Below are 19,525 nucleotides of genomic sequence, written 5' to 3' on the forward strand. Positions count from 1 at the left end.
GCATCTCTGAGAAGTCCATCCCATCTCTTCTCTTGCTCCATCACCCCCCAGGGCTTCTTTTAATTCAGTTCCTTGGATTTTGAAGGCTCAAGAAAGCTAGCAGGATCAGTGCTAGTAGAGGAGAAAATTGTGACTCAGAGAGCAGAGAGAAAAACCCCTCCCTTTTTACACTTCAGAGCCCTGTGATCTACTTCATCATGTGACATTGCTGGTGCCAGAGGGATGCTAGGAAGAACTAAACGATTTTGTCAGCCAGGTTGCATCCTCCACAACTCACCCACTCTCTCTCTGTGCACCATTATCCTCATAGCGATATACTGAAAATCAGTGATAATTTACCTGATTTTGCACAAACCACTCTTCAGTTATGCTGTACTGAGAGGTGAGGGTGTGGTAGTTAAAAAGATGTGTAGGAACAGGCTATAAGTCCTGTCCTATCTTGAGGAAGTTATCTGATTTGCTTTAAATGCCAGCTGCATGGGGGAGACCTATCAGTCCCCAAATACTATTTGTATTTAAATACTATATACAAATAGTATATAAATACTATTTCCCTATAGCTATGGGACTTCACAAAGAGGAGATCTTCTTCACAGTCCCAAACCTGCCTGATCAATGGGGCAGCCTCAACTCATGATCAGAGACAAGCTGCAGATGTTCACAGGGCTAAAAGCATGCTATCGTTTCAATGGCCAGTGGGACCCAACCCCACCAGAACCTTTCATTTGGAAAAAAAAAAGCTTCGTATATAAATAATGAAAATTATAATTAAGTAGTCCATTATCAAAGACAGAAACTCTACTTTCTGTCAGGCACAGAACTATTCAAGAAGTGAAGATGAAAATCCATGTTTTCTGTTCATTTATTCATATATATTTCCTATCATCCCCCAGTATTTCCCAGCCGGGCCAAAAATTCAGGGAACAACAGTGCCACTATGCATTGAACCTCCGGATGGTAGGTCTGCAGTGCTGCCATCTGTGGTATCATCAGAAAAATCTCATGAGTGGGTAGCTTTTTTTTCTATGCAGACATTAGAATTTACTTAAGAAGCTAGCTGTTATGTCTGATGACCCAAGTAGTTTTTTGGCCACACTCCAGCAGCAAAGAAGATACAAAATTAAGGGCTGTAAGTTGGCAGTTACCTTCTGACTAATCTTTCCTCCTCAAGTGCCAGTTCGACCCACCTCTTCGTATTTTAGGGAAGCTCATGTGAAGATGCTGAGAAACTGAAAGAGGCCTTACTATTTTCACTGTATATCTGGAAGTTTAATAAAATTGTTACCTAACTTGTTCAGCAGACTGCTACATGATTGGACATTTGAAGATTAAAATGCATTGAATTTTCTATAGCCTTATAGCCTCATTCAAATGATCATTCAAATGAAAGACCTGATGTTGGTGAGATTTTTATCAATGTCCCAGCTGTGAGTACGTGTGTTCCCAAAAAGATAAATCGAAAATAAATCATGTGAAGTGTGGATGCCTTTGGCAGAATCAAAGGCAAAAGTCCTACTAGGAACCAGAGGTGTGCTGAGAGAGACATTGAGAGAATGCAAATATAACACACATACATTTTTAATGCCCACCATTCACTTTAAGATGCACACTCTGCACACAGGTAAGAATTTGGGGTACCTATAAAATCGCACAAGCTTTAGATACTCTCATCTGAGCTGTATATAACTTTAAATGAAACATTCTGCAAGCATATTCAAATTTTAATATAGTTATAGAGAGAGCATAAACGGCTAGGTGGCCAAGAATGGTGTAGCTAAGAATAAGTCTATCATATCATATTACACTGCAAGAAAAGTGAAGCAGATTTTTATAAATGCTGCTCTGAAATTTAGGAATAGCGCTTCAATATATTTTTTCCAAACATAAGACTTAAATTACATCCTTATGTATAGACAGAAAAATCAACGTAACTATAATTTTATAAAAAAAATTTAACATAAAAAGAAGTAAAAGAAAATTAAATCTGAAATAGATTAGAAACCTTGCACTTAAAATGTGAGAAAGATGTAAAAATAACCAGTGAAAAAGCATTCTTCCTGGGATTTGTGAGACTGGGAAGTGTAGTGGCAGGAAACAGGAGAGAAAAGCATTCTGTTGGTTTCTTAGTTTACATTTAACCTACCTGGCTCACAACAAAGGATGTACTTAAGTCTCCTTTAAACAAGCCTTTAAAATATTTATTTGGGTTTAAGTGTTCAGTAAATAAGTACTTACTGTCACACATTTCCTTCCACTCTCAAAAGACCATCTTCACTAGCTCTGCATACAAGGTTTCAAGAAGGTTACTGCTGATTTATGAGTTATCTACCCATGGGCACACCTGCAGCCAGTGGCTGCTCTTTCAAACCCCATAAAATAGGAGGTAAGGCTGGTTTGCTATGTCCAAAATTGAAGAAATTCATATTAAGTTGAATCAGGCTGTATTTGCTGCAAGTTCCCAATAGGGGTAGTTACCACACTGACACACTGCAATTTGCTATCCCATGGTAATTGGTTGGCATGTCTGTGTTCACACAACCGTGTATTAGACTAAGACTGTATGAAGAGAACAAGATTGCTTTTTGGATCCTGCTGGCCGCCTCATTTTGCATGTTTAGCAGTTGCTCCTTTAAGCACAGTTAATTAAAAAAAAAAAGGAAAAAAAAACCACCAAAAACCCCCACAAAAAAAAAACCCACACAAAAAAACCCCACAAAAAACCAAAACCAAAACTAAACAAAAAACCCTAACCAAACAAATGAAATAATTGAAATATAAAACAGGATGAATTGAGATCTAGAATATAGAATTGTGACAGATATAAGAACTTTAGTAATGAAGACTATGTAAAACGTTTATGGTTGTAGTTCTTAAACACAATGTACATAAAAAGTTTAGAAGCTACCAGCAGTATTGAGGATGTAGAATAAGATCAGTTCAGAGCCCACTAAGAATTCTGCTAATCTACATGTTCCTCTTGGTAGATAAAGAAAAGAAAAAACATCTTGGAACACTTTATTCCCACATTTCGCTCAGAATTTGAGACTTTCCCTAGCCCCCCTCCCCAGAAAGCACAGGAGGCTGGGATATAGTCCAGCTGCTGTCAATCATACTGAAGAGCTGGCTCTAATTGTGATAGATTCAAGCATGTGCCTCTGCCTTCTTGTCTGAGCTAGAACATGTCTGCAGAGAGCCAGCTCTCCTACTACCGGCACAGTTCAGAGCAGCAAACACCGCACTTGCTTCTGAGCAAAAATAAACAGTTTGGTGGTAGAACTGCATCTACACTAGGTTCTGCCAGGACAGCAGCTAGATGCCATTTTATTTTTAGTATTCCTAGCCTACATAAGTATGTGAGCAAGCCTTTTAAATATAGACCTAGCCTTCATATTTCTCTTCATTAGAGCTCTAGCAGAATGCCTAAAATGTAAACCACATCACAGAATATACAGAATATGGGCTACAGGAACAGCATGCACTTACCACTTTGATCAGGTATACATTTGCTTTCCTATTATTATTGTAATACGAATGATGAAAAAGCAGAATTATCTAAATCACATATACTCGGTGCTTCATGAAAGACTAAAACCATATCACAGACAGTAATATGAATGTCAAAGGTACTGTGCATTTTAAAAGATCAAATTCTATAATTTAGCCAATTGCCTATGACAAACATGAAATGGAAATTAGGAAGACATATTTAGGGGATATGTATTTTGCACAGGTAATCAGACTAGCAGAACTTTGTCATTTTCACAAACTTTAGATTTTAATTTTGATGGGCTGTTGACTCTTAACAATTTTAAAATTTTGCCTTTATTTTATTTTTGACATTTATTTTGTAAGATTGCCACAAGGTCATTTTATCTCCATCCAATGGCATCTACATCTTAATATTTAAACAATAACTACCCAGAAAAGGGCATTTCCCAGGGAGTAATGACTGGCTGGGAGGAGTTGATGGCCTGAGGCACTGCTGAGGGCCATTAACCCTGGCCAGTTATTAATCGCCAGGAAATGCCCTGCACCAAGGTTGTTATTGCTATTTTAAGCACAGATTGAGGGGGCAAAATGGATATCTGAGCATCCAGGGGGTTTAACACATGATGCCATTTCCTTTGTTGCAGTTTATGGAGGACATTTCTACAATCTACAGTCCTGATACCCAACCAGATCACAGAGATCATTTTGAAGCACTCCATTGTACACACAGTAACTCACCAAACTGATAAAACAGTTGGGATTTTTAAAAGATTGTCTTTTCCCTCTAAATAATAGTCTGCATGTTCACACTTTAATAAGATGAACAGAAATATGCAACTCTTCATGTCACTGTCAGCAGAATTACATTCCAGAAATATCTTTTTAATCATACTGTCTTTATGTTTAGGGCATTTCCTTTGTCAATACTCCTACTTAATGACCGCTCACATATCTCTGCAGAAAGGAATTTTTAGCAGCAACTGCCAAAGCACATCCTGAAGCAGCTTCAGCTGATGCTAGCCATTAAGGAGTTTGTCTTTTCCAATAATCAAACAGATTGGGTCATTTTCTAGGAGATGGTTGGTGAAATATTTCAGAAACTGCTTTAATTTTCTCCTACTTCTTACCCCAAGGCTAAAGTTTAAAGATGTGTTCATAGTCCAGGCAGAACTGTGAAATTTTTTTCTTTTTTCTTTCCAGGGATCAATAAATCACTTTTTAAATCAAAAGTGTATTCTTAGCATATGTCCAAATAGTCTTTGGCCATACTGAACTACTCACTATTTTTCAAACCTTGGCCGTGACAGTAAAACAAACAAAATAAGTCATGGCTTTGTAACATGTCTAGGAAGAAAGTACAGTTCTGCACCAAACTAGTTTTCAACAAAGTTTCTCAACAAAGCTGTAGTTTCCAAGTGCAAAACATAAAAGACCTTCTCACATTTTTCCTCAAAGTCCTAATTTGTCACCACAAACATGTACATCTGAAACATAAATTGATTGTAGAAATCTCACAGAGCTTAAATATGTGGTCCTATTTTCAGTTACAAGTTGCGGTTTCCAGCAACAGATATGTGCTTTCCTAAAATACAATTCCCTCAAATTGATGGCCAGAGTATGTGTCTCCACTTCTTTGCCAGATTAATAATCATATTTTTGAAAATTTTAGAATCAAAAAATCTCCACTGTGTGAGTATTGTGCAGTTGGGATCAAACATTATGATGTGTACTGCATGGTCATTTGAACATGCATGATCAAATACTCTCTCTGGGTAAATTTTTAGCAGATTTTCTTGTGTTAATGTATGTAGGATTGTCTGAGGTGACCCTCTGGAAATACAATGAATCTTAGTAAATTGAAAGTAGCATTTGAATTACAAAACCCTTAGCACATCATTTCAGACTAGTACAAAATATATCCATATCTCAGCCTCAGTTCAAGTAATGTACTTACATGCTAATTAGGTTGTCAAAATGTAATACAGGAACAATGGTCCAAAGGCTGAGAGAGGACTGGGAGACAGAGAGGGCTTCTGATCCTGGGTGCAAACCTAAGAGCTTCTGTTTGTGCACTGACAGTGTAAATCCCAGGAATGGGTTACACAGCTCAGTGCCTTTTCTCGCACACGCACCAGCAGCAGCTCCCTAGGGCAAGCTCATAGTAGCATTTCCCTAAAAAACTTGCCCAGCTTTTAAGAAATCTGTAGCACAGGAATTCCCTGAGTCAGAGGTGAGGCTTTCAGATAGCTTTTCCAGTAGGTTTTTCTCAGCCTGTATGTACCTCTGGGACTGGCAGTGCCCCATGACTATGAGCTCCACAGCTGCCGAGCCATGTGGTGAAGAATCTCCTATCACTCATTTCCACCTATCACCCTTCTGCTTCCAATCCAACAAGATGTGAACCACAAAGTGTATTCAAAATGTGAAGGGGAAAAAAAGAATCAACATGCTGACATAGTGATGGGTTTTTCTTTGTTTTCTTCCATTCCTAGAAATTCCGTTTGATAAGCTTTATTTCAATCTTATTCAGCATTAAACTGAGATTTTCATAGTGCTCTCTTACTGTAATCCTAGTATAGTTAGCTTAAAATCACTCACTGTACATATAAATTTATCAATGGTTTATCCCATAGGCATACTACTTTTATTTTTTTTTCCTTGGCAGTTCATTGGCAAGTCAATCAGTAATGCAAGATTCTTCATAAACCTTTAATGTCAGCTCTCATCTTTATCTCCCTACATAATATACCATTATCAGCAAAGTTTACATTCTTAAAATTTTCTCTTATCCAGATTGTTAATAAACATTTTGAATAGCACAGAACACAGATCCCTAAAGAATTTTCCTGCAGCTCTCTATCCATTGTGAAAATGGACTATTTATTTCTTAGCATTGTTTCCTACATTTAACTAGTTATTTGTTCGTGTAGGTTTCTTTCTCTAATCTTACGATAACTTAATTTCTTTCAAATTCCTCAGTGAAGGACACTATAAAATATTTTTGGAAACCCAAGCTCACTTTTATGATCTGAATTTCTCTTGATAGCCTCAAAGAACTTTTTCTCTTTTTTTAAGGCATAACATACTACAAAGAGAGCTTTTCACTCTTTCATTTGTTTTTCTTTCTACTAGTTCTGTTTTTAGAACAGCTTTTACCAATTTGCATACAAGGATAAAAGATGCTGAACCTGTAGTTCCCCAGATCTCTCCCAGAAAAGAGACTTTACATTGACTCCGTGTCACTTCTCTGCTACTTTTCAAGGCTGAAGCAGACTTGCTATAGCCAACGTGACTATCAAAACATGCTGGTAGATGAGATGATAGATGAGAATGTTTTAACTAACACCTAAGCCTCAAGGAATAAAAATTTAGACCACTGTATTTTTTAGCTCAGACCCATCTCTATTAAGACTCAGGTTATGTGAAGCTTAATCAGATTTTTTGTGTTGCAGAAGAGCCTTTCCAAAAAAATTTCCTTCCTTATAAGCAAATGTGATCTCAAAGAAACAACACATCAACATTTCTGTTACTAGCCTCTGGTTTTGTTCACTGTCTAAACTGGACTTCTTGCTGAATTCCTCCTTTATTTCTGTTACTAGCCTCTGGTTTTGTTGTTCAGTGTCTAAACTGGACTTCTTGCTGAATTCCTCCTTGGACTGAACATGGGAAAAATGCATCCTGCTGGCTCACAAAGAGCTCTAACCAGGATCTGGAGCAACTGGGACAACCTCAGGATGGGGGAAAAGCAAAAGCTTCCCTGGAACAAGCAGAGGTATGTTATCAATGTGCCTGCTGTTCTTTTGGGGCAGCTTTTTCCTTCTCTTTTCTAGGAAGTATTTTTCTTTGCTTTTTTCATCCTCCCTTTCTCTTTTCGTGAACGACAAAGAGAAAAAGGAGATGTGGTCATGTGCTCCAAGATCTCTTCTTCCTACCCACCACAGTAGTCACTGGAAATGGAGGCGTTATGGCCACTCTTGGGCTCCACACTCTCTAGGGCCAAGTGATTTTGTTCCTGGACAAGGCAATGAGTATGAGTGCTTTATTCCAACCTCACCTTCCCTTTTCAGCTAGGATTTCCTCTGATGTTAAGGGAATGGGCCTACTGCCAGTTTTCTGTAGTGAAAGGGATCTTTTCCATATGGTGAATTTAACAACTGCTGTGTGGGTTTTGTCACCTCCTACCAAGCATCCATGATGGCTGGCTTTGGGAAGTTTAAGCTGCAGCAATAACAACTTCTGGAGCTTTTTTAATGTGATTTGAGGGCCTGAAATTCAGATAAAGCAACCCAGGTACCTGTTCTCCACCTCTGGGAGTGCACAGGCTTCTAGGCAGCCCAGCTTGTGGTTCTCTCCCCTATGATCTGCCCTTTTCAGTTCACCTGGAGAAGCATCTGGACTTTCAGCAAAGTCCTCTGAGAATGCACAGCACATACCCTCCCTGTTAAAATGATGGGTTGATGTTGATGTTGGTACCAAGCGAGGTCCATGTGGGCATGGCCCTACCTCATTGTTTAGAAATGTTTTATTCCAAGATTGTAGATACTGAGCTTGTCAAAATGTGTAAGATATATTACATGGAGACACAACTTAGTAGGTATTTGGAGTACAAAGCATCATTTCTCTGTAATGGAAAGGTAAAGCTATCTATATTAGCCCGAGGAAGTGCAAAACTATTGCTTTTCATAACCTGAAGCAAGTCCGTGACTGGTATCTCAAAATGCAAATACTATGTACATCATCCCACAGGCCTTTAAATATCCATTAAAACCAAAAGCTATAATAATACCTGCAAAAATAAATTATTACTAATACCTCTAGTGAGAAATCCAACTTTGACCTTCTCACAGTAAAGCTGTGAAGCCCATGAGTCCTCTGTATCTTAAAAAGTTTTCCACCTAATGTCCCTTAATTTTAAGTATTGAAAGAGATCTACAGCAATTTTAGATATTCTGGCCAATCCCTCTCAATAACCAAATTGCTGGGTCTACTACTAGTGCAGACTTAGTGAGGAAAAAGGTTTACATAAATGGATTCATGCTGTACCCAGTCTGTAGATTAAACCTGTTTTTAACACCTGAGCTGGTCCAACACAAGACTGATATGTAGGACACCACTTGTGTGTGGGATCACACTGGCAAACCAATTAAACTTCCCCATGAAAAATATCCAAATACCTGTTACATGTCTATTTCTGCTCACCTTATAACTTCATCTCCTTGAACACTGTGTGTTTCAGCACCAAAATTTATTTGTAGGAGCAATGCACTCATATATGACTGTTAACATTGTATTTCTCTTCCTCTTTAGCCCTTTATCTTCTCCTATCCTCACAGATCATTAACATTGTATTTCTCATTTCTGTTAACATTGTATTTCTCTTCCTCTTTAGCCCTTTATCTTCTCCTATCCTCACAGGGTAGAATTAAACCAAATCCAGGTTTGTTATCTAAATTTAAAAAAAATCAAACCAAGAACCCACAAAGACCAAATCCAAACAAAACTAGCAGATTTCATATTTCTATGGTAGAAAAAAAAAATCATGACATAAAAACTAATTGCACTATTCCAGGAGATTAAAACAAACAAACAAACAAAAAAACCCAACAAATCAAAAAAAATCTAAACCCAACCAAACCCCCACAGTGCTAGAAATAAGATGGTTACCAGCCTGGGATCCAGTGATCTGTTCTCACACACTCTTTAGCATGGCTAGTCCCAACAGGTGCTCCTGGGACATTCTGAACAAAATGTTGAACAAAAATACATCTTTAACAGCTTCAGCCCTGAAAAGCTGCTCTCTGCTGAGTAACTGTCAGAGACTGTCAGCAACATTCCACAAGCAGCAGAACAAACATTAAGACAAGAGTTTTCAGATTAGTTTGGGGGTCCATGAGTACTTACTGTTTCTAGCAGAAGAGGTTTCTCAATTCAACGCGTCATGACACTGATATCTGAATCACAGATTCAGTGTCACAGCTGACAATCTGGTATCCTATGTACATTCCCTATGTACATGCAGGAGATCAAACTCATTTGTGTTGAGCTAGGAGGCCAAAAACTTACTTTTAAGACTTCAGTATACTAACAAAGCAATATTAAAAAATATTAAATTGGGCATCTTCTTTCAAGATCCCAGTTCTTTCTTGTGGTACAAATTCCTCATACATTTGCTTGTTTGCGATGGACTTCTCTTAGTCTGGTAGGGAATGACATTTCCCCTGCAATCTGTTTCATGGAGTGTCCTGTCAAAGCTTATTTGTAATGCTGTGACCTCCTGCACATACCCAGACCCAAACTAATTTGCATACTGAGGTTTTTAATTTATTTGCTTACCTTATTATCATCTACAGGGCACCAGTTACAGGAAGGTGTAGAAGGACTATTTGGCAATTGTGTTCATCACCTTCTTAGTGTAACCTTGGCGTGCATTTTTCTGCAGAGAAGTATTTTACTATTTTCATATCTTGCTCTTTTCAAGCTTGTTCTCCTCAGTGCAAATGCTAAAGAGATTAGAGCTCCTTGCTTTACCAGGTCACCAAGACATACTACCACCACCAGTATTCACAGTCCCCAGCACAGATAATGGCCAGATTGTAGCTATTGTCAAATACGCGAATATAAAATTTTAGCAGTAAGTTCTGCTCCCAGATTTTATAACTTTTTTTCCAATTTTCTCTGCCACTTCGGAATGATTAAATTTTGGTAATGAAAAAGCATTTTTTCCCCCACCATTTTTATTCCTGTTCATGTCATTAGGTGAGTTCTACTTGGCTGAATTCATATTTCCTAGGTAAACTATTTATTGAATGTACTGTACTCTCATTTTTTCAGCCACATTTTGGCTGAAAAGTACACCAATTCACCATATAATCAGGTATATCCTTGGTGAATAAAATATGAAAGTGGGACTTGTTGTGATATTAGTGTTAGTTCTTTCATCCCTCTAAGTAAAGCACTTTAAGCACTGTGTGCCTCAGGCATGGCCCAGTCATAAACTGACATTTATGCATTTCCCACCTGTGGTAGGTTGACCCCAGTAAGCAGCTTTTGATAATACTTTACCACGTACCATACAAAATCCAGACACCTTAATCTTTCTCCTCTGCTTGGAGAGGAGAATATTTTACAATATTTTATTCACAGCTGGTGGCACTGAAGCAAGTTCCTGGTGGTGGCAGCTTCTCCCCCTTCCACTTGAAGTGGATTTGGGGTCAAAGGGAGGAGCTAATAGAAGAGCAGAAAAGGAAAGACTGCCAGTCAGAGATACTTGCAAGCTACAAGCAAGAATCAGAAGACAGAAGAGACAAAGAATGAGGCCACCCACTACAGGGATTGAAGACAGCACAAAGGAGTTACTGGTTCTTGATTTATAGAGGCAAGATGCCACAGGTTAAGTGGCATGGCCCAAGGAGCTGTGACAGGTGGTCCTCTTCTGCACAACACATTGCAAAATTCAGTTTACATCCTAGCCTCTGCTGGGAGAATTTAGCTGCCCTTTATGCTTTGCTTCTTCCCAATGGCACGAGATAGAATGCTGTACTGGGATAATTTTCTAGTGAGGCAGCTATTTTGCTCATATCCTTTTCATCTGTAACATAAATCTCACTCTAACTTACTTGTATTTCACAGCAAAAGTAATTATGCGTAAGTTTTGATTTGCTTTTAAAATTTGCCTTAATAGTATAAGTTTTTTTACTGTAATCACTTGTGTCCTCATCTGTTTGGCCTTCATTTGAGCAGAAAATGTCATTCTTTGCTCATTAATTAAGTTCACACAAACAGTTCTCAGAAACTGGTTTTGATTTTAATAAAACACACAATGCTGAAAAACCCTTTCTGGAGGAGTGAACAGCAATTGGGTGAAGAATATTCAGAGAGCTGTAATTATACAGAATATCTCAAAATAAGCACCAAGAGACTTCTCCTCTGAACAAAATTTTGTTTCCAGTTAGCAACAAATTTACCATTATAATTATACGACAGTTCTTAGATGAGTTCACAGGCATGTTTTAAAAATCCCTGTAAGCAATGCCAAGGTCTACTGCAGGGTGCTGCTTCCCCTATGCCCACGCAGACATTACTAACCTCAAAGATACCACAGTATCAACCATAGCCAATGTGCAGAAACTGAATTCACATTCTCAAAGTAATAACTCACATATAATGAGGGATGATCAGAAGATGTTCACCCCAGGAACTCTGGAAGAGTGGGACTTCTTCATCCCACACACAGTGCTAGGTCTCAGAAAATTCAAATCTTCCTTTTGAAATGCTGCTACTGTTTTACCTCACAGAAGATAATGGTTTGATCTCAGGCATAAAGTGCTGTGAGGGATTTTTGGTGAAGACTGCAGTGGGATAGCATTCCCACAGCAGAAATGGCCTGCATGCAGTAACCAGGACTTTTACAAAGGACGCTAAAATCAAAATAAGGGAATAGAATATTATCATTGGGTTCATGCTTTCATTGTGATGAAGATCAGTCACAGTAAATAAAGCAAAAAGAATCTCAGCAAAGAAACACAGTCCATTCACAGGGAAGTAGGATATTAAACATGCAGCACTCTTACTATCAATATGAAATGTTTAAACACTTTTATACTTGCTGATATGCACATTTAAACATCAGGAATAAGAAAAAACCTCTTGATTATCTTCATGTCATAATATATTCAGGAATGTTCACTTATTTTGCTCATAGCTGAAGCATGGAGGTAATAACTTCAAGACAGAAGATATACAGGCTATGGGATTTCTAATTCTATCTATTCAAGATAATGACTGAGGAGAATTTTACTTTCTACCTCGTTGTCCTTATTCACAAGAACAGTAGCTGAAAACCATTTATGCCAGCTAGCTGGTGTCATTGCTCCCAACTGTGATTGTCATCTTTCAGACACAGATATTCCCCACAGCCGAAGAGGCTCTAACAAAACTCTGTCCTCGTAGTAAACTTAATTTTAAGTATTGGGTTTTTTTACCTAGAGTACTCAGTTGTTTATAAAAATACTACAAGCATCTTTCACATTTGGATTAAGAATGAAAAGAACACACATTCATTTTATGATCAAATTCAATTCATAGTAACAATTCTTATTATAAATTACATATGATCTTAAATACAAAATTATTCAGAACAGAACTGCTGAGCATCCACACTGGAATCAACTCTTTCCCTTGATATTATCTGTTTGAAAGTAAACATCAGCCAAATTAAAAAATCATGACTGTCCTCTGCATGACAGCAATTTCACAGAGTCTTCTGTCATAAATATTATTTGGATGGGCTTTTCTGGTTTTTAACAATGTACTTGTATGTCAATAAAGCAATTTGCATTCTATGGCAAAGATGCTAAATACAACAGTTCCACAGACCTGTAAACTAGAGATTCCAAGTAAGTATGTTGCATCTTTATGATTAAGTGGCACTTACATGGTTTGGAAAGTCAGCCTTCAGTTCAGCAATGCTTTTACACCAATATGCTGCAGTTTTCTCGCTGATCAGTTCAATGTTTAGAAAAGAGCCTTGGCCTGGGCCATACAGAGGACCTGAAGTAGTTCCACGCACAATCCTTGGGGAAACATTGGTTACAATATCCTGCAAAATAGGAAATACTTTCAGACAGCTTTTGCAAAGTGAGGTTTATGTTGATGATGTATATTATATAATACAAGCAAAAATGTACCAGGTGTTTTAAAAAAATTACAACTATAGGCCAGTTCTCTAAATTAGCAGATTCTCCAATTAAATTCCTTACATCAGAGGAGAAAAATGTTTGCTCTGTGTGTGAAATGGCATGAAAATTATAAAGAAATCACCAATATTGTACACCTATGAACTGCCATGGAAAATACTGTTCAAATAGTGCTTCTGTGTTGGGCAGAGGCCACACAAGACCTTGTGTAGAAACCTGTGTGGGCCTCAGTCATATCCCAGCAGACATGGGAACTATCTCCCCAAAGGTGGTCAAAGTCCATGTCCTGCACTCACAGGTGAAGCTCAAAGAGGTGCAGCTCACCAGCCTCTCTGCTGTGAAGGCATGGGTCAGGCACCAGCAAAAGTACACCAGTACATCAAACTTCACAAACAAAACCATATGATTAAAAGTGATAAAAATCAAAACAAAACAGAAAAAAAATGAAAATAAAGATTAATATTGTAAAGTATGACATTTCTGAAGGTCAATGTGAGGCTAGCAAACAATTTTGAAACACGTAGTAAACACACAAAATGTTGACTTGTTTAGTAGTCTTAATTAAGCCACGATGTCACCAGATCTATATTAACAAAGAACTGTAAATTCTGACATTATTTAAAACTAAAGAGAAACATAGATGGCAAAATGTTCCTTTTGCCAATTTCCAATTAAAAATAATTTTGAGTAAAGGTCATTTATTTACAAACGTATCAGAATTATTTGTTTAAGTACCCCTCCTCACCATCTTGTCATTTTCAGTGAGATAACATGAACCTCTATTAGTATATAGCAATTAAGGTAAATTTACATATTTTAATTAAGAACCATCCCATATAAAACAATTAGGGTAATAGGCATACTAACTGGATTTCATAACATTTGGACGTTTTTCCAGCTAGATAGACAGGAAACCTTAATTAGCATTAATTAGCACTGATCTGCATATGTTTGATAAGGCATACCCTTGCCACAAAAGATTATTTATTCCTGAATCTGCCAAATGCTGCAGTTACAGAGGATAAAAGGACTTTTCTTCACATTGTATGTAAATTTGAGGCAATCTTAATTTGCTTATAAAGTTGAATTAATTATTACACAGTAAATATGCACTAATATTTTATATTGATAGTTATATGTCCATTTACATATGTAAAAATCATACAAGGTAATCTAGCCAGTTCATCTATTTTCAGACCTAGTATGTCTGGAACACGGACACCCCATTAATCTCCCATTTGCCTATTATACTATTTTTATTTCATCAGAAAACCTCCACCTCCCTCTCAACAGTTATATTTTCAGAAAAAAAATAATTCATAACACTTTCTGAATTTATGCAAACCAATACCATACAGCAAAATGCACTCCCCTTGCTCCCTAAACAAATTACAAAAATTGCAGTTTATGCAGAGGAACCATTTCCATCAGTTTGCTCCACATTATCCTCTTGAGCATTTCAGTCCTTTTAGATTGCCTCGGAGGAGCTTGTGCTTTGCCTCCATCCCAGGAAGCTGTTGGTGCACACTGGCCATCGTGCCAGGGAGCAAACACACAGCCAGCGACAGGCAGTCACTGCAGGCACAGGGGCAGCTGCAGTGGGAGTTTCCCTGACCACACTGCAAGCAACCAGGGGCTGCTTTCTCCCATGCTCCAAAGCAGTCAGCAGCTAAGCAGCTACTGTAGCATGGCACTAAGCCTGAGCTAACAGCCTGTCTGCTGGTGGGAATTACTACTCCTGGGTTTAGTGCAAATTACGGTGATGTACGTGGTCTGACTTCCATTTTGCGGCTCGCTCGTGTGCATGTGTTTGCCAGATAATGCTTGGAGCCACCAATGGTCCCACTTGTTATCTCATTGTGTGCAAGCTTTGGTGTTCTTTCACTCATTTCATTTTACTACAGGTAAGAATTCAAAGACTGAGATATTACAGCCTAGATTACACCTCTTGTGAGGCTCTCTCAAAGCTGCTGTCTGCTTCCACATAAAAACACTCTGAAGTTTTCCTATCTGCCTCGGGTCTCCAGGCAATCTCCTCTCCCTTCTAAAAGGAGACACCCTGGCTTAGACCCTGCAATTGCTGCTGACGCCCCACAGCTTTGACACACTCTTTCCCAGAGCTAAGCTACAGTCAACATCTGAGTGACAATTTCTCTCTCCAGGATCCCACAGAGCTGAATCAGGGAATGCACAGACTTTGCAAACTGCCTCAAAAGCAGCTGTTCTTCACTTTAACGACCACAAGAGATACACGGAGCCACATGAAATAGTAAACACACATTCATCTCTCTGCCTACGTTTCCTCACTATTGAATTTTCCTTGAGATTTTGTGAGATCCCCTTTGGTGCTCAGAGACCTTCCCCTCCCAGAAGCACAGACGTCAGTTTCTTCCAATGAATAAGAGGCTTCCACTGCCACCCCACCACCTCTGTGCCTCAAGACCTCTCTGGTGCATCCATGCACCACTTTATCTTTCCTGACCAAGCCATTTCTGCTTCCAAAAATCTTTCCTGTCTTTGAAATCCAAACATTACCACCTGGCTGCTTTGTCTCGGTTCCTTGTGGGAGGGATATGCTGTCCTTATTTAAGATCTCATTCCTCATTTGCCACCGCCTAGTTACGAGTAAACTAGATGGAAAGAGTCTGTAATGACTGACACTCTGGCACTCCTCCTGTCTCTTGTTAGCACATGACAGCCCCAGGCACAGGGAGACTCACAGTTCATGGAAACAAAATGGAATTTATAACTTATGTGATGATTCAAGGAATCTGTCTATGTACATACAAAATAAAATCACACAAGTGACAGAATAGAAAATTGTCTCTTTGAGATGAGTGTGAAATACCTACACAGAACTTGCCTTACCAACCTCTTCATCTGTTGTCTCCTGCCATGGCTATGAGAAAGCTGAACAAGGGAAGAGCTGGGCAAAGGATCTATTGGCTGGGCTTAGCCAACTTCATGGCCCTTGCTTTTAGGAATGAATTTTACATGGTACCACAGGTTGTTTCACTATAACAGGAAATTCTGGTGGCTGGCCAATTGCTACTCCTGTCTTCAAAAGCAGCAGGTGATGGCAGATCAGCTGAAGTAGCCCTTGTGCTCCAGACCTTGGAGTTTGTGACAAACCACCTTCTGGAGTTTTAATGGAACACTGTCTTTTCCTGTTTGTAGGAATTGTGAGGCCAAATTCTGGCAATGATAATTCATTTTCTTTTCTAAAACTCCAGTTTTTTCCTTATCCCAACTATGCACATAACCCTTTTATTGTTAATAAAAATTACCATGTGCATGAAAAACCACAACAGAACTGAAGTGAGAAGCCTGACAGGAAGTACTTCAGGATTTGAACCTAAAATCTTTACTGGTTCTAAACAGAGATATGACCTGACTTGGTCTGGTTCCTGCACACAAGTAAAATGAGAGGTCCACATACAGGAATAGAAGAATGTCTCCAATGTCCAAAACAAATCAAGTATCCAACTCCCTCATGCAAGGGAGGCAAGGTACAGTCCTTGAGTAAAACAGCACAGCATTTTCATGTACTCTGAAGACCAAAGATAGAACACTTTTAATAAGGAGAAACTAGGGGAGAACAAAGCTTATAACTTTCCACACAAAAAGACGAAGCTATGGGAATAAAACAAAAAACCAAAACTGAAGAAATTGGCAAAGATAACAGAAAGCACCACATAAAATTACTTTGTTTCATGTGGAAATATTGCAATTCAATGTGGACTTGGGGATTAGGGAAACTGTATTTGGTACTGGATTACAGCAAAAGAACCTGGTTTTGGGGTTAATGTAAATGAAGAGAAACAGTGACAACAAACAGAATCAAGGGCTGACTGTAAATCATGAATGTTTCAGTTACTAAATTTCTTCCATTGCCTCACAAGCTTATTCATTTCTCAAGGAGAGCACAGCAGAAACAATCACAGTAATCCTGCAACTATCTCTAGTTCAGGACATCACCAAATACGTGGTGTTCCACAGATAAAAGCACTAATATCCTGCTGCTTTTGGATTCCCTTTGCCTGCATATAAGTAATTCTGGTATTCTAGTAACTTGAGACTGACTTAATTTGCATTACACATATATTTCTGTTCCTGTTGATTAATTAATTAACACACTGAAAAGATGACCCAAGGCATTGATCAGGTCCCATTTGCTCTAATAATCCCTGAACTCTGCAATCAGATCATTGAATTCTAAACTACTTAAGTCTAATGGGCTGAGAGATTTGAGACAACAGTTTAAAGATAAAGTCCAGACACTCAGCAGCTTTTAGTTAGCTAACTTTATTTAGGCATGTATCAATATGTCAGTCCATACCTTACTAGCCATTCTGGATTTTGTTTTGCTTCACACTGTACACATTGCAGTTGGTAATTGCCACAGATTTTTGCACTGTCAAATCTCAATCATGCTGTCTGTAATGGCCAATGAAAGCAGGACAGCAGCGGCATTTCAAGTTTTAGGGCATCCAAAGGGTTGTTGGGCACAGCGCTATATCATGCAATAAGTACATGCATTGCATGTTCCTCCTAAAACAACCACCTGAGAAATAATTCACATTGTGAATATTAACATTGTCATCTGAGGGCATGGAAGTTAATGACACGTAGAAATTAATCAAACCATTCACCTCTCTCTCTCAGACATATTGTTTTAGGAGGACCAAGAAGACAGCTCTTCATTAACCGAGTTCACTTTTTATTTCATAATCATGTCTCCTAGAAACTAAAAAAAAAGGGGAAAAAATGGGAGAAAAACATTTTAAGAGGCCAGTTGCAGAAAAGCAGTCTCCCAGGAGGTGTGCCACCTCATGCCTATTCAGTTGATGCAGTTATACTAGGAAAATACAATAAAATATAATATAAAAAGAACCAAGATAATAAATCTGTACGATTTTTCATATTAAAGTTCTGATGTGTTCCTATTGATTTGCAGAGCTCAAAACATTCTTCTTCTTCCCAATTTTTTTTCAAAATATTTCTGCTAAAACTATGTTAATGAACACTTGAAATAACAGGGTGTTGTGGGGAAAAGAGGGGTAAAATTAAAGAAAATTACAAAAATTGCAGTTAATGTACATGCTAAGGGGGGGATGAAACAGAATACAGAGAGGAGTGGAAAGTTAGAAACACAATTATAACAGTATGGAAATTATAGGGAGAAAACGTGGTTGCTACTCCCCAGATGGAATGCAGTCAACATGCCCAACTTCCCACACACAATACATGCTCCACCCAAACATAAAAAATAGTACAAAAGTAAGTTAAAAATGGGGAGAAGATAGGGAATACTCCATCACAGCTTCGGGGATCAGTCAGAGGGAGCCACCTTTTCCCCCCCCCAGGGATGCCTTGGGTAAGAACTGTATTTTTATGTACACTCATTGTCTCAAGCTAGCTTTTGTTAGGAATTAGAGCTTATTCTTATACTGCTTTGAATACAATCTTGCAGCCAGATACTATCACCAGCAATCTTTGAACTTTAACCTGTGACAATCTTCTATTATATTAATAAAGGATGTTATTCTGTGCACTGTTAGTGGGAGTTCAAAGGCGCTGGCAGTGGCTCATACAGTCCATTGTGAGCCCCAGGAAGGGCTGTCTCTTATGCTGTGTGACCCTGAACAGGCCAGTGGAGCTGCCCTCTGATCCAGTGCCTGTTCAGTGAAGGGTCCCCTGAATGGGACACTGACAGACTGGTGGGGCACAAGGGCATCGGCTTTCCTGGGGCACTGACAGACTAATCAAACACAAATGGTTTGAGAAAATCACCCCTTTTACAAGACAGCTCTTTAAGAGAACACCTGGCATTTTTTATTCTGGATATACATTCTGGAAAAAAATTGATTGTAGCTTTTATTAATATATTAAACAATTGTACAACTATTCACTCCTGAAGTATAGGTGTTCTGCAATGTAAATGGCCGCAGCACTACTATGGTTTCAAATAAGATTTTTAGATTTAAAAAATACATTTAATCATGCATTTAATCACACTACAACAAGTGTTAACCTGAGTTTTCTTCACTCTGAGAGACTTCTAAGAGACACAGAGAACTTGCCTTGCAATGTTGGCCCCCAAAGTCAATGAAAGTCACTTCATACTTCAAATTAAGCTTTTCTCAGCTTTAACATATGAAAGCAGATAGGAATTAGTGACCATTGTCAGTTTCTTTTCATTAATATGAGAAAAAAGATTAAACACAATGAGCAGATTACTATTTCTAACAAAGTTAATTTATTTGACCTTCCTTTCTTCTAGGAAAGGAGGGTGTTATACTTGCAAAGTGGAGTATGCATTCTGTACATTCCTGGGGTTG

At 38.4% G+C, this 19,525-nt stretch overlaps 1 protein-coding gene across 2 annotated transcripts in view; it reads right to left on the reverse strand.

Annotated features, from left to right (window-relative positions):
* The window catches only part of DPYD (dihydropyrimidine dehydrogenase), a 348,037-nt gene that overhangs the window by 116,729 nt on the left and 211,783 nt on the right, over positions 1 to 19,525 (reverse strand). For both annotated transcript variants that reach the window (XM_039718169.1, XM_039718162.1), the window contains exon 14: positions 12,923 to 13,087. In XM_039718169.1, the coding sequence (XP_039574103.1) occupies positions 12,923 to 13,087 (165 nt within the window). The remainder of the gene's footprint in view (positions 1 to 12,922; positions 13,088 to 19,525) is intronic.

The sequence above is a fragment of the Passer montanus genome, unplaced genomic scaffold (assembly GCF_014805655.1).
Source record: "Passer montanus isolate IOZ18808 unplaced genomic scaffold, ASM1480565v1 scaffold103, whole genome shotgun sequence".
Taxonomy (NCBI): Eukaryota; Metazoa; Chordata; class Aves; order Passeriformes; family Passeridae; genus Passer; species Passer montanus.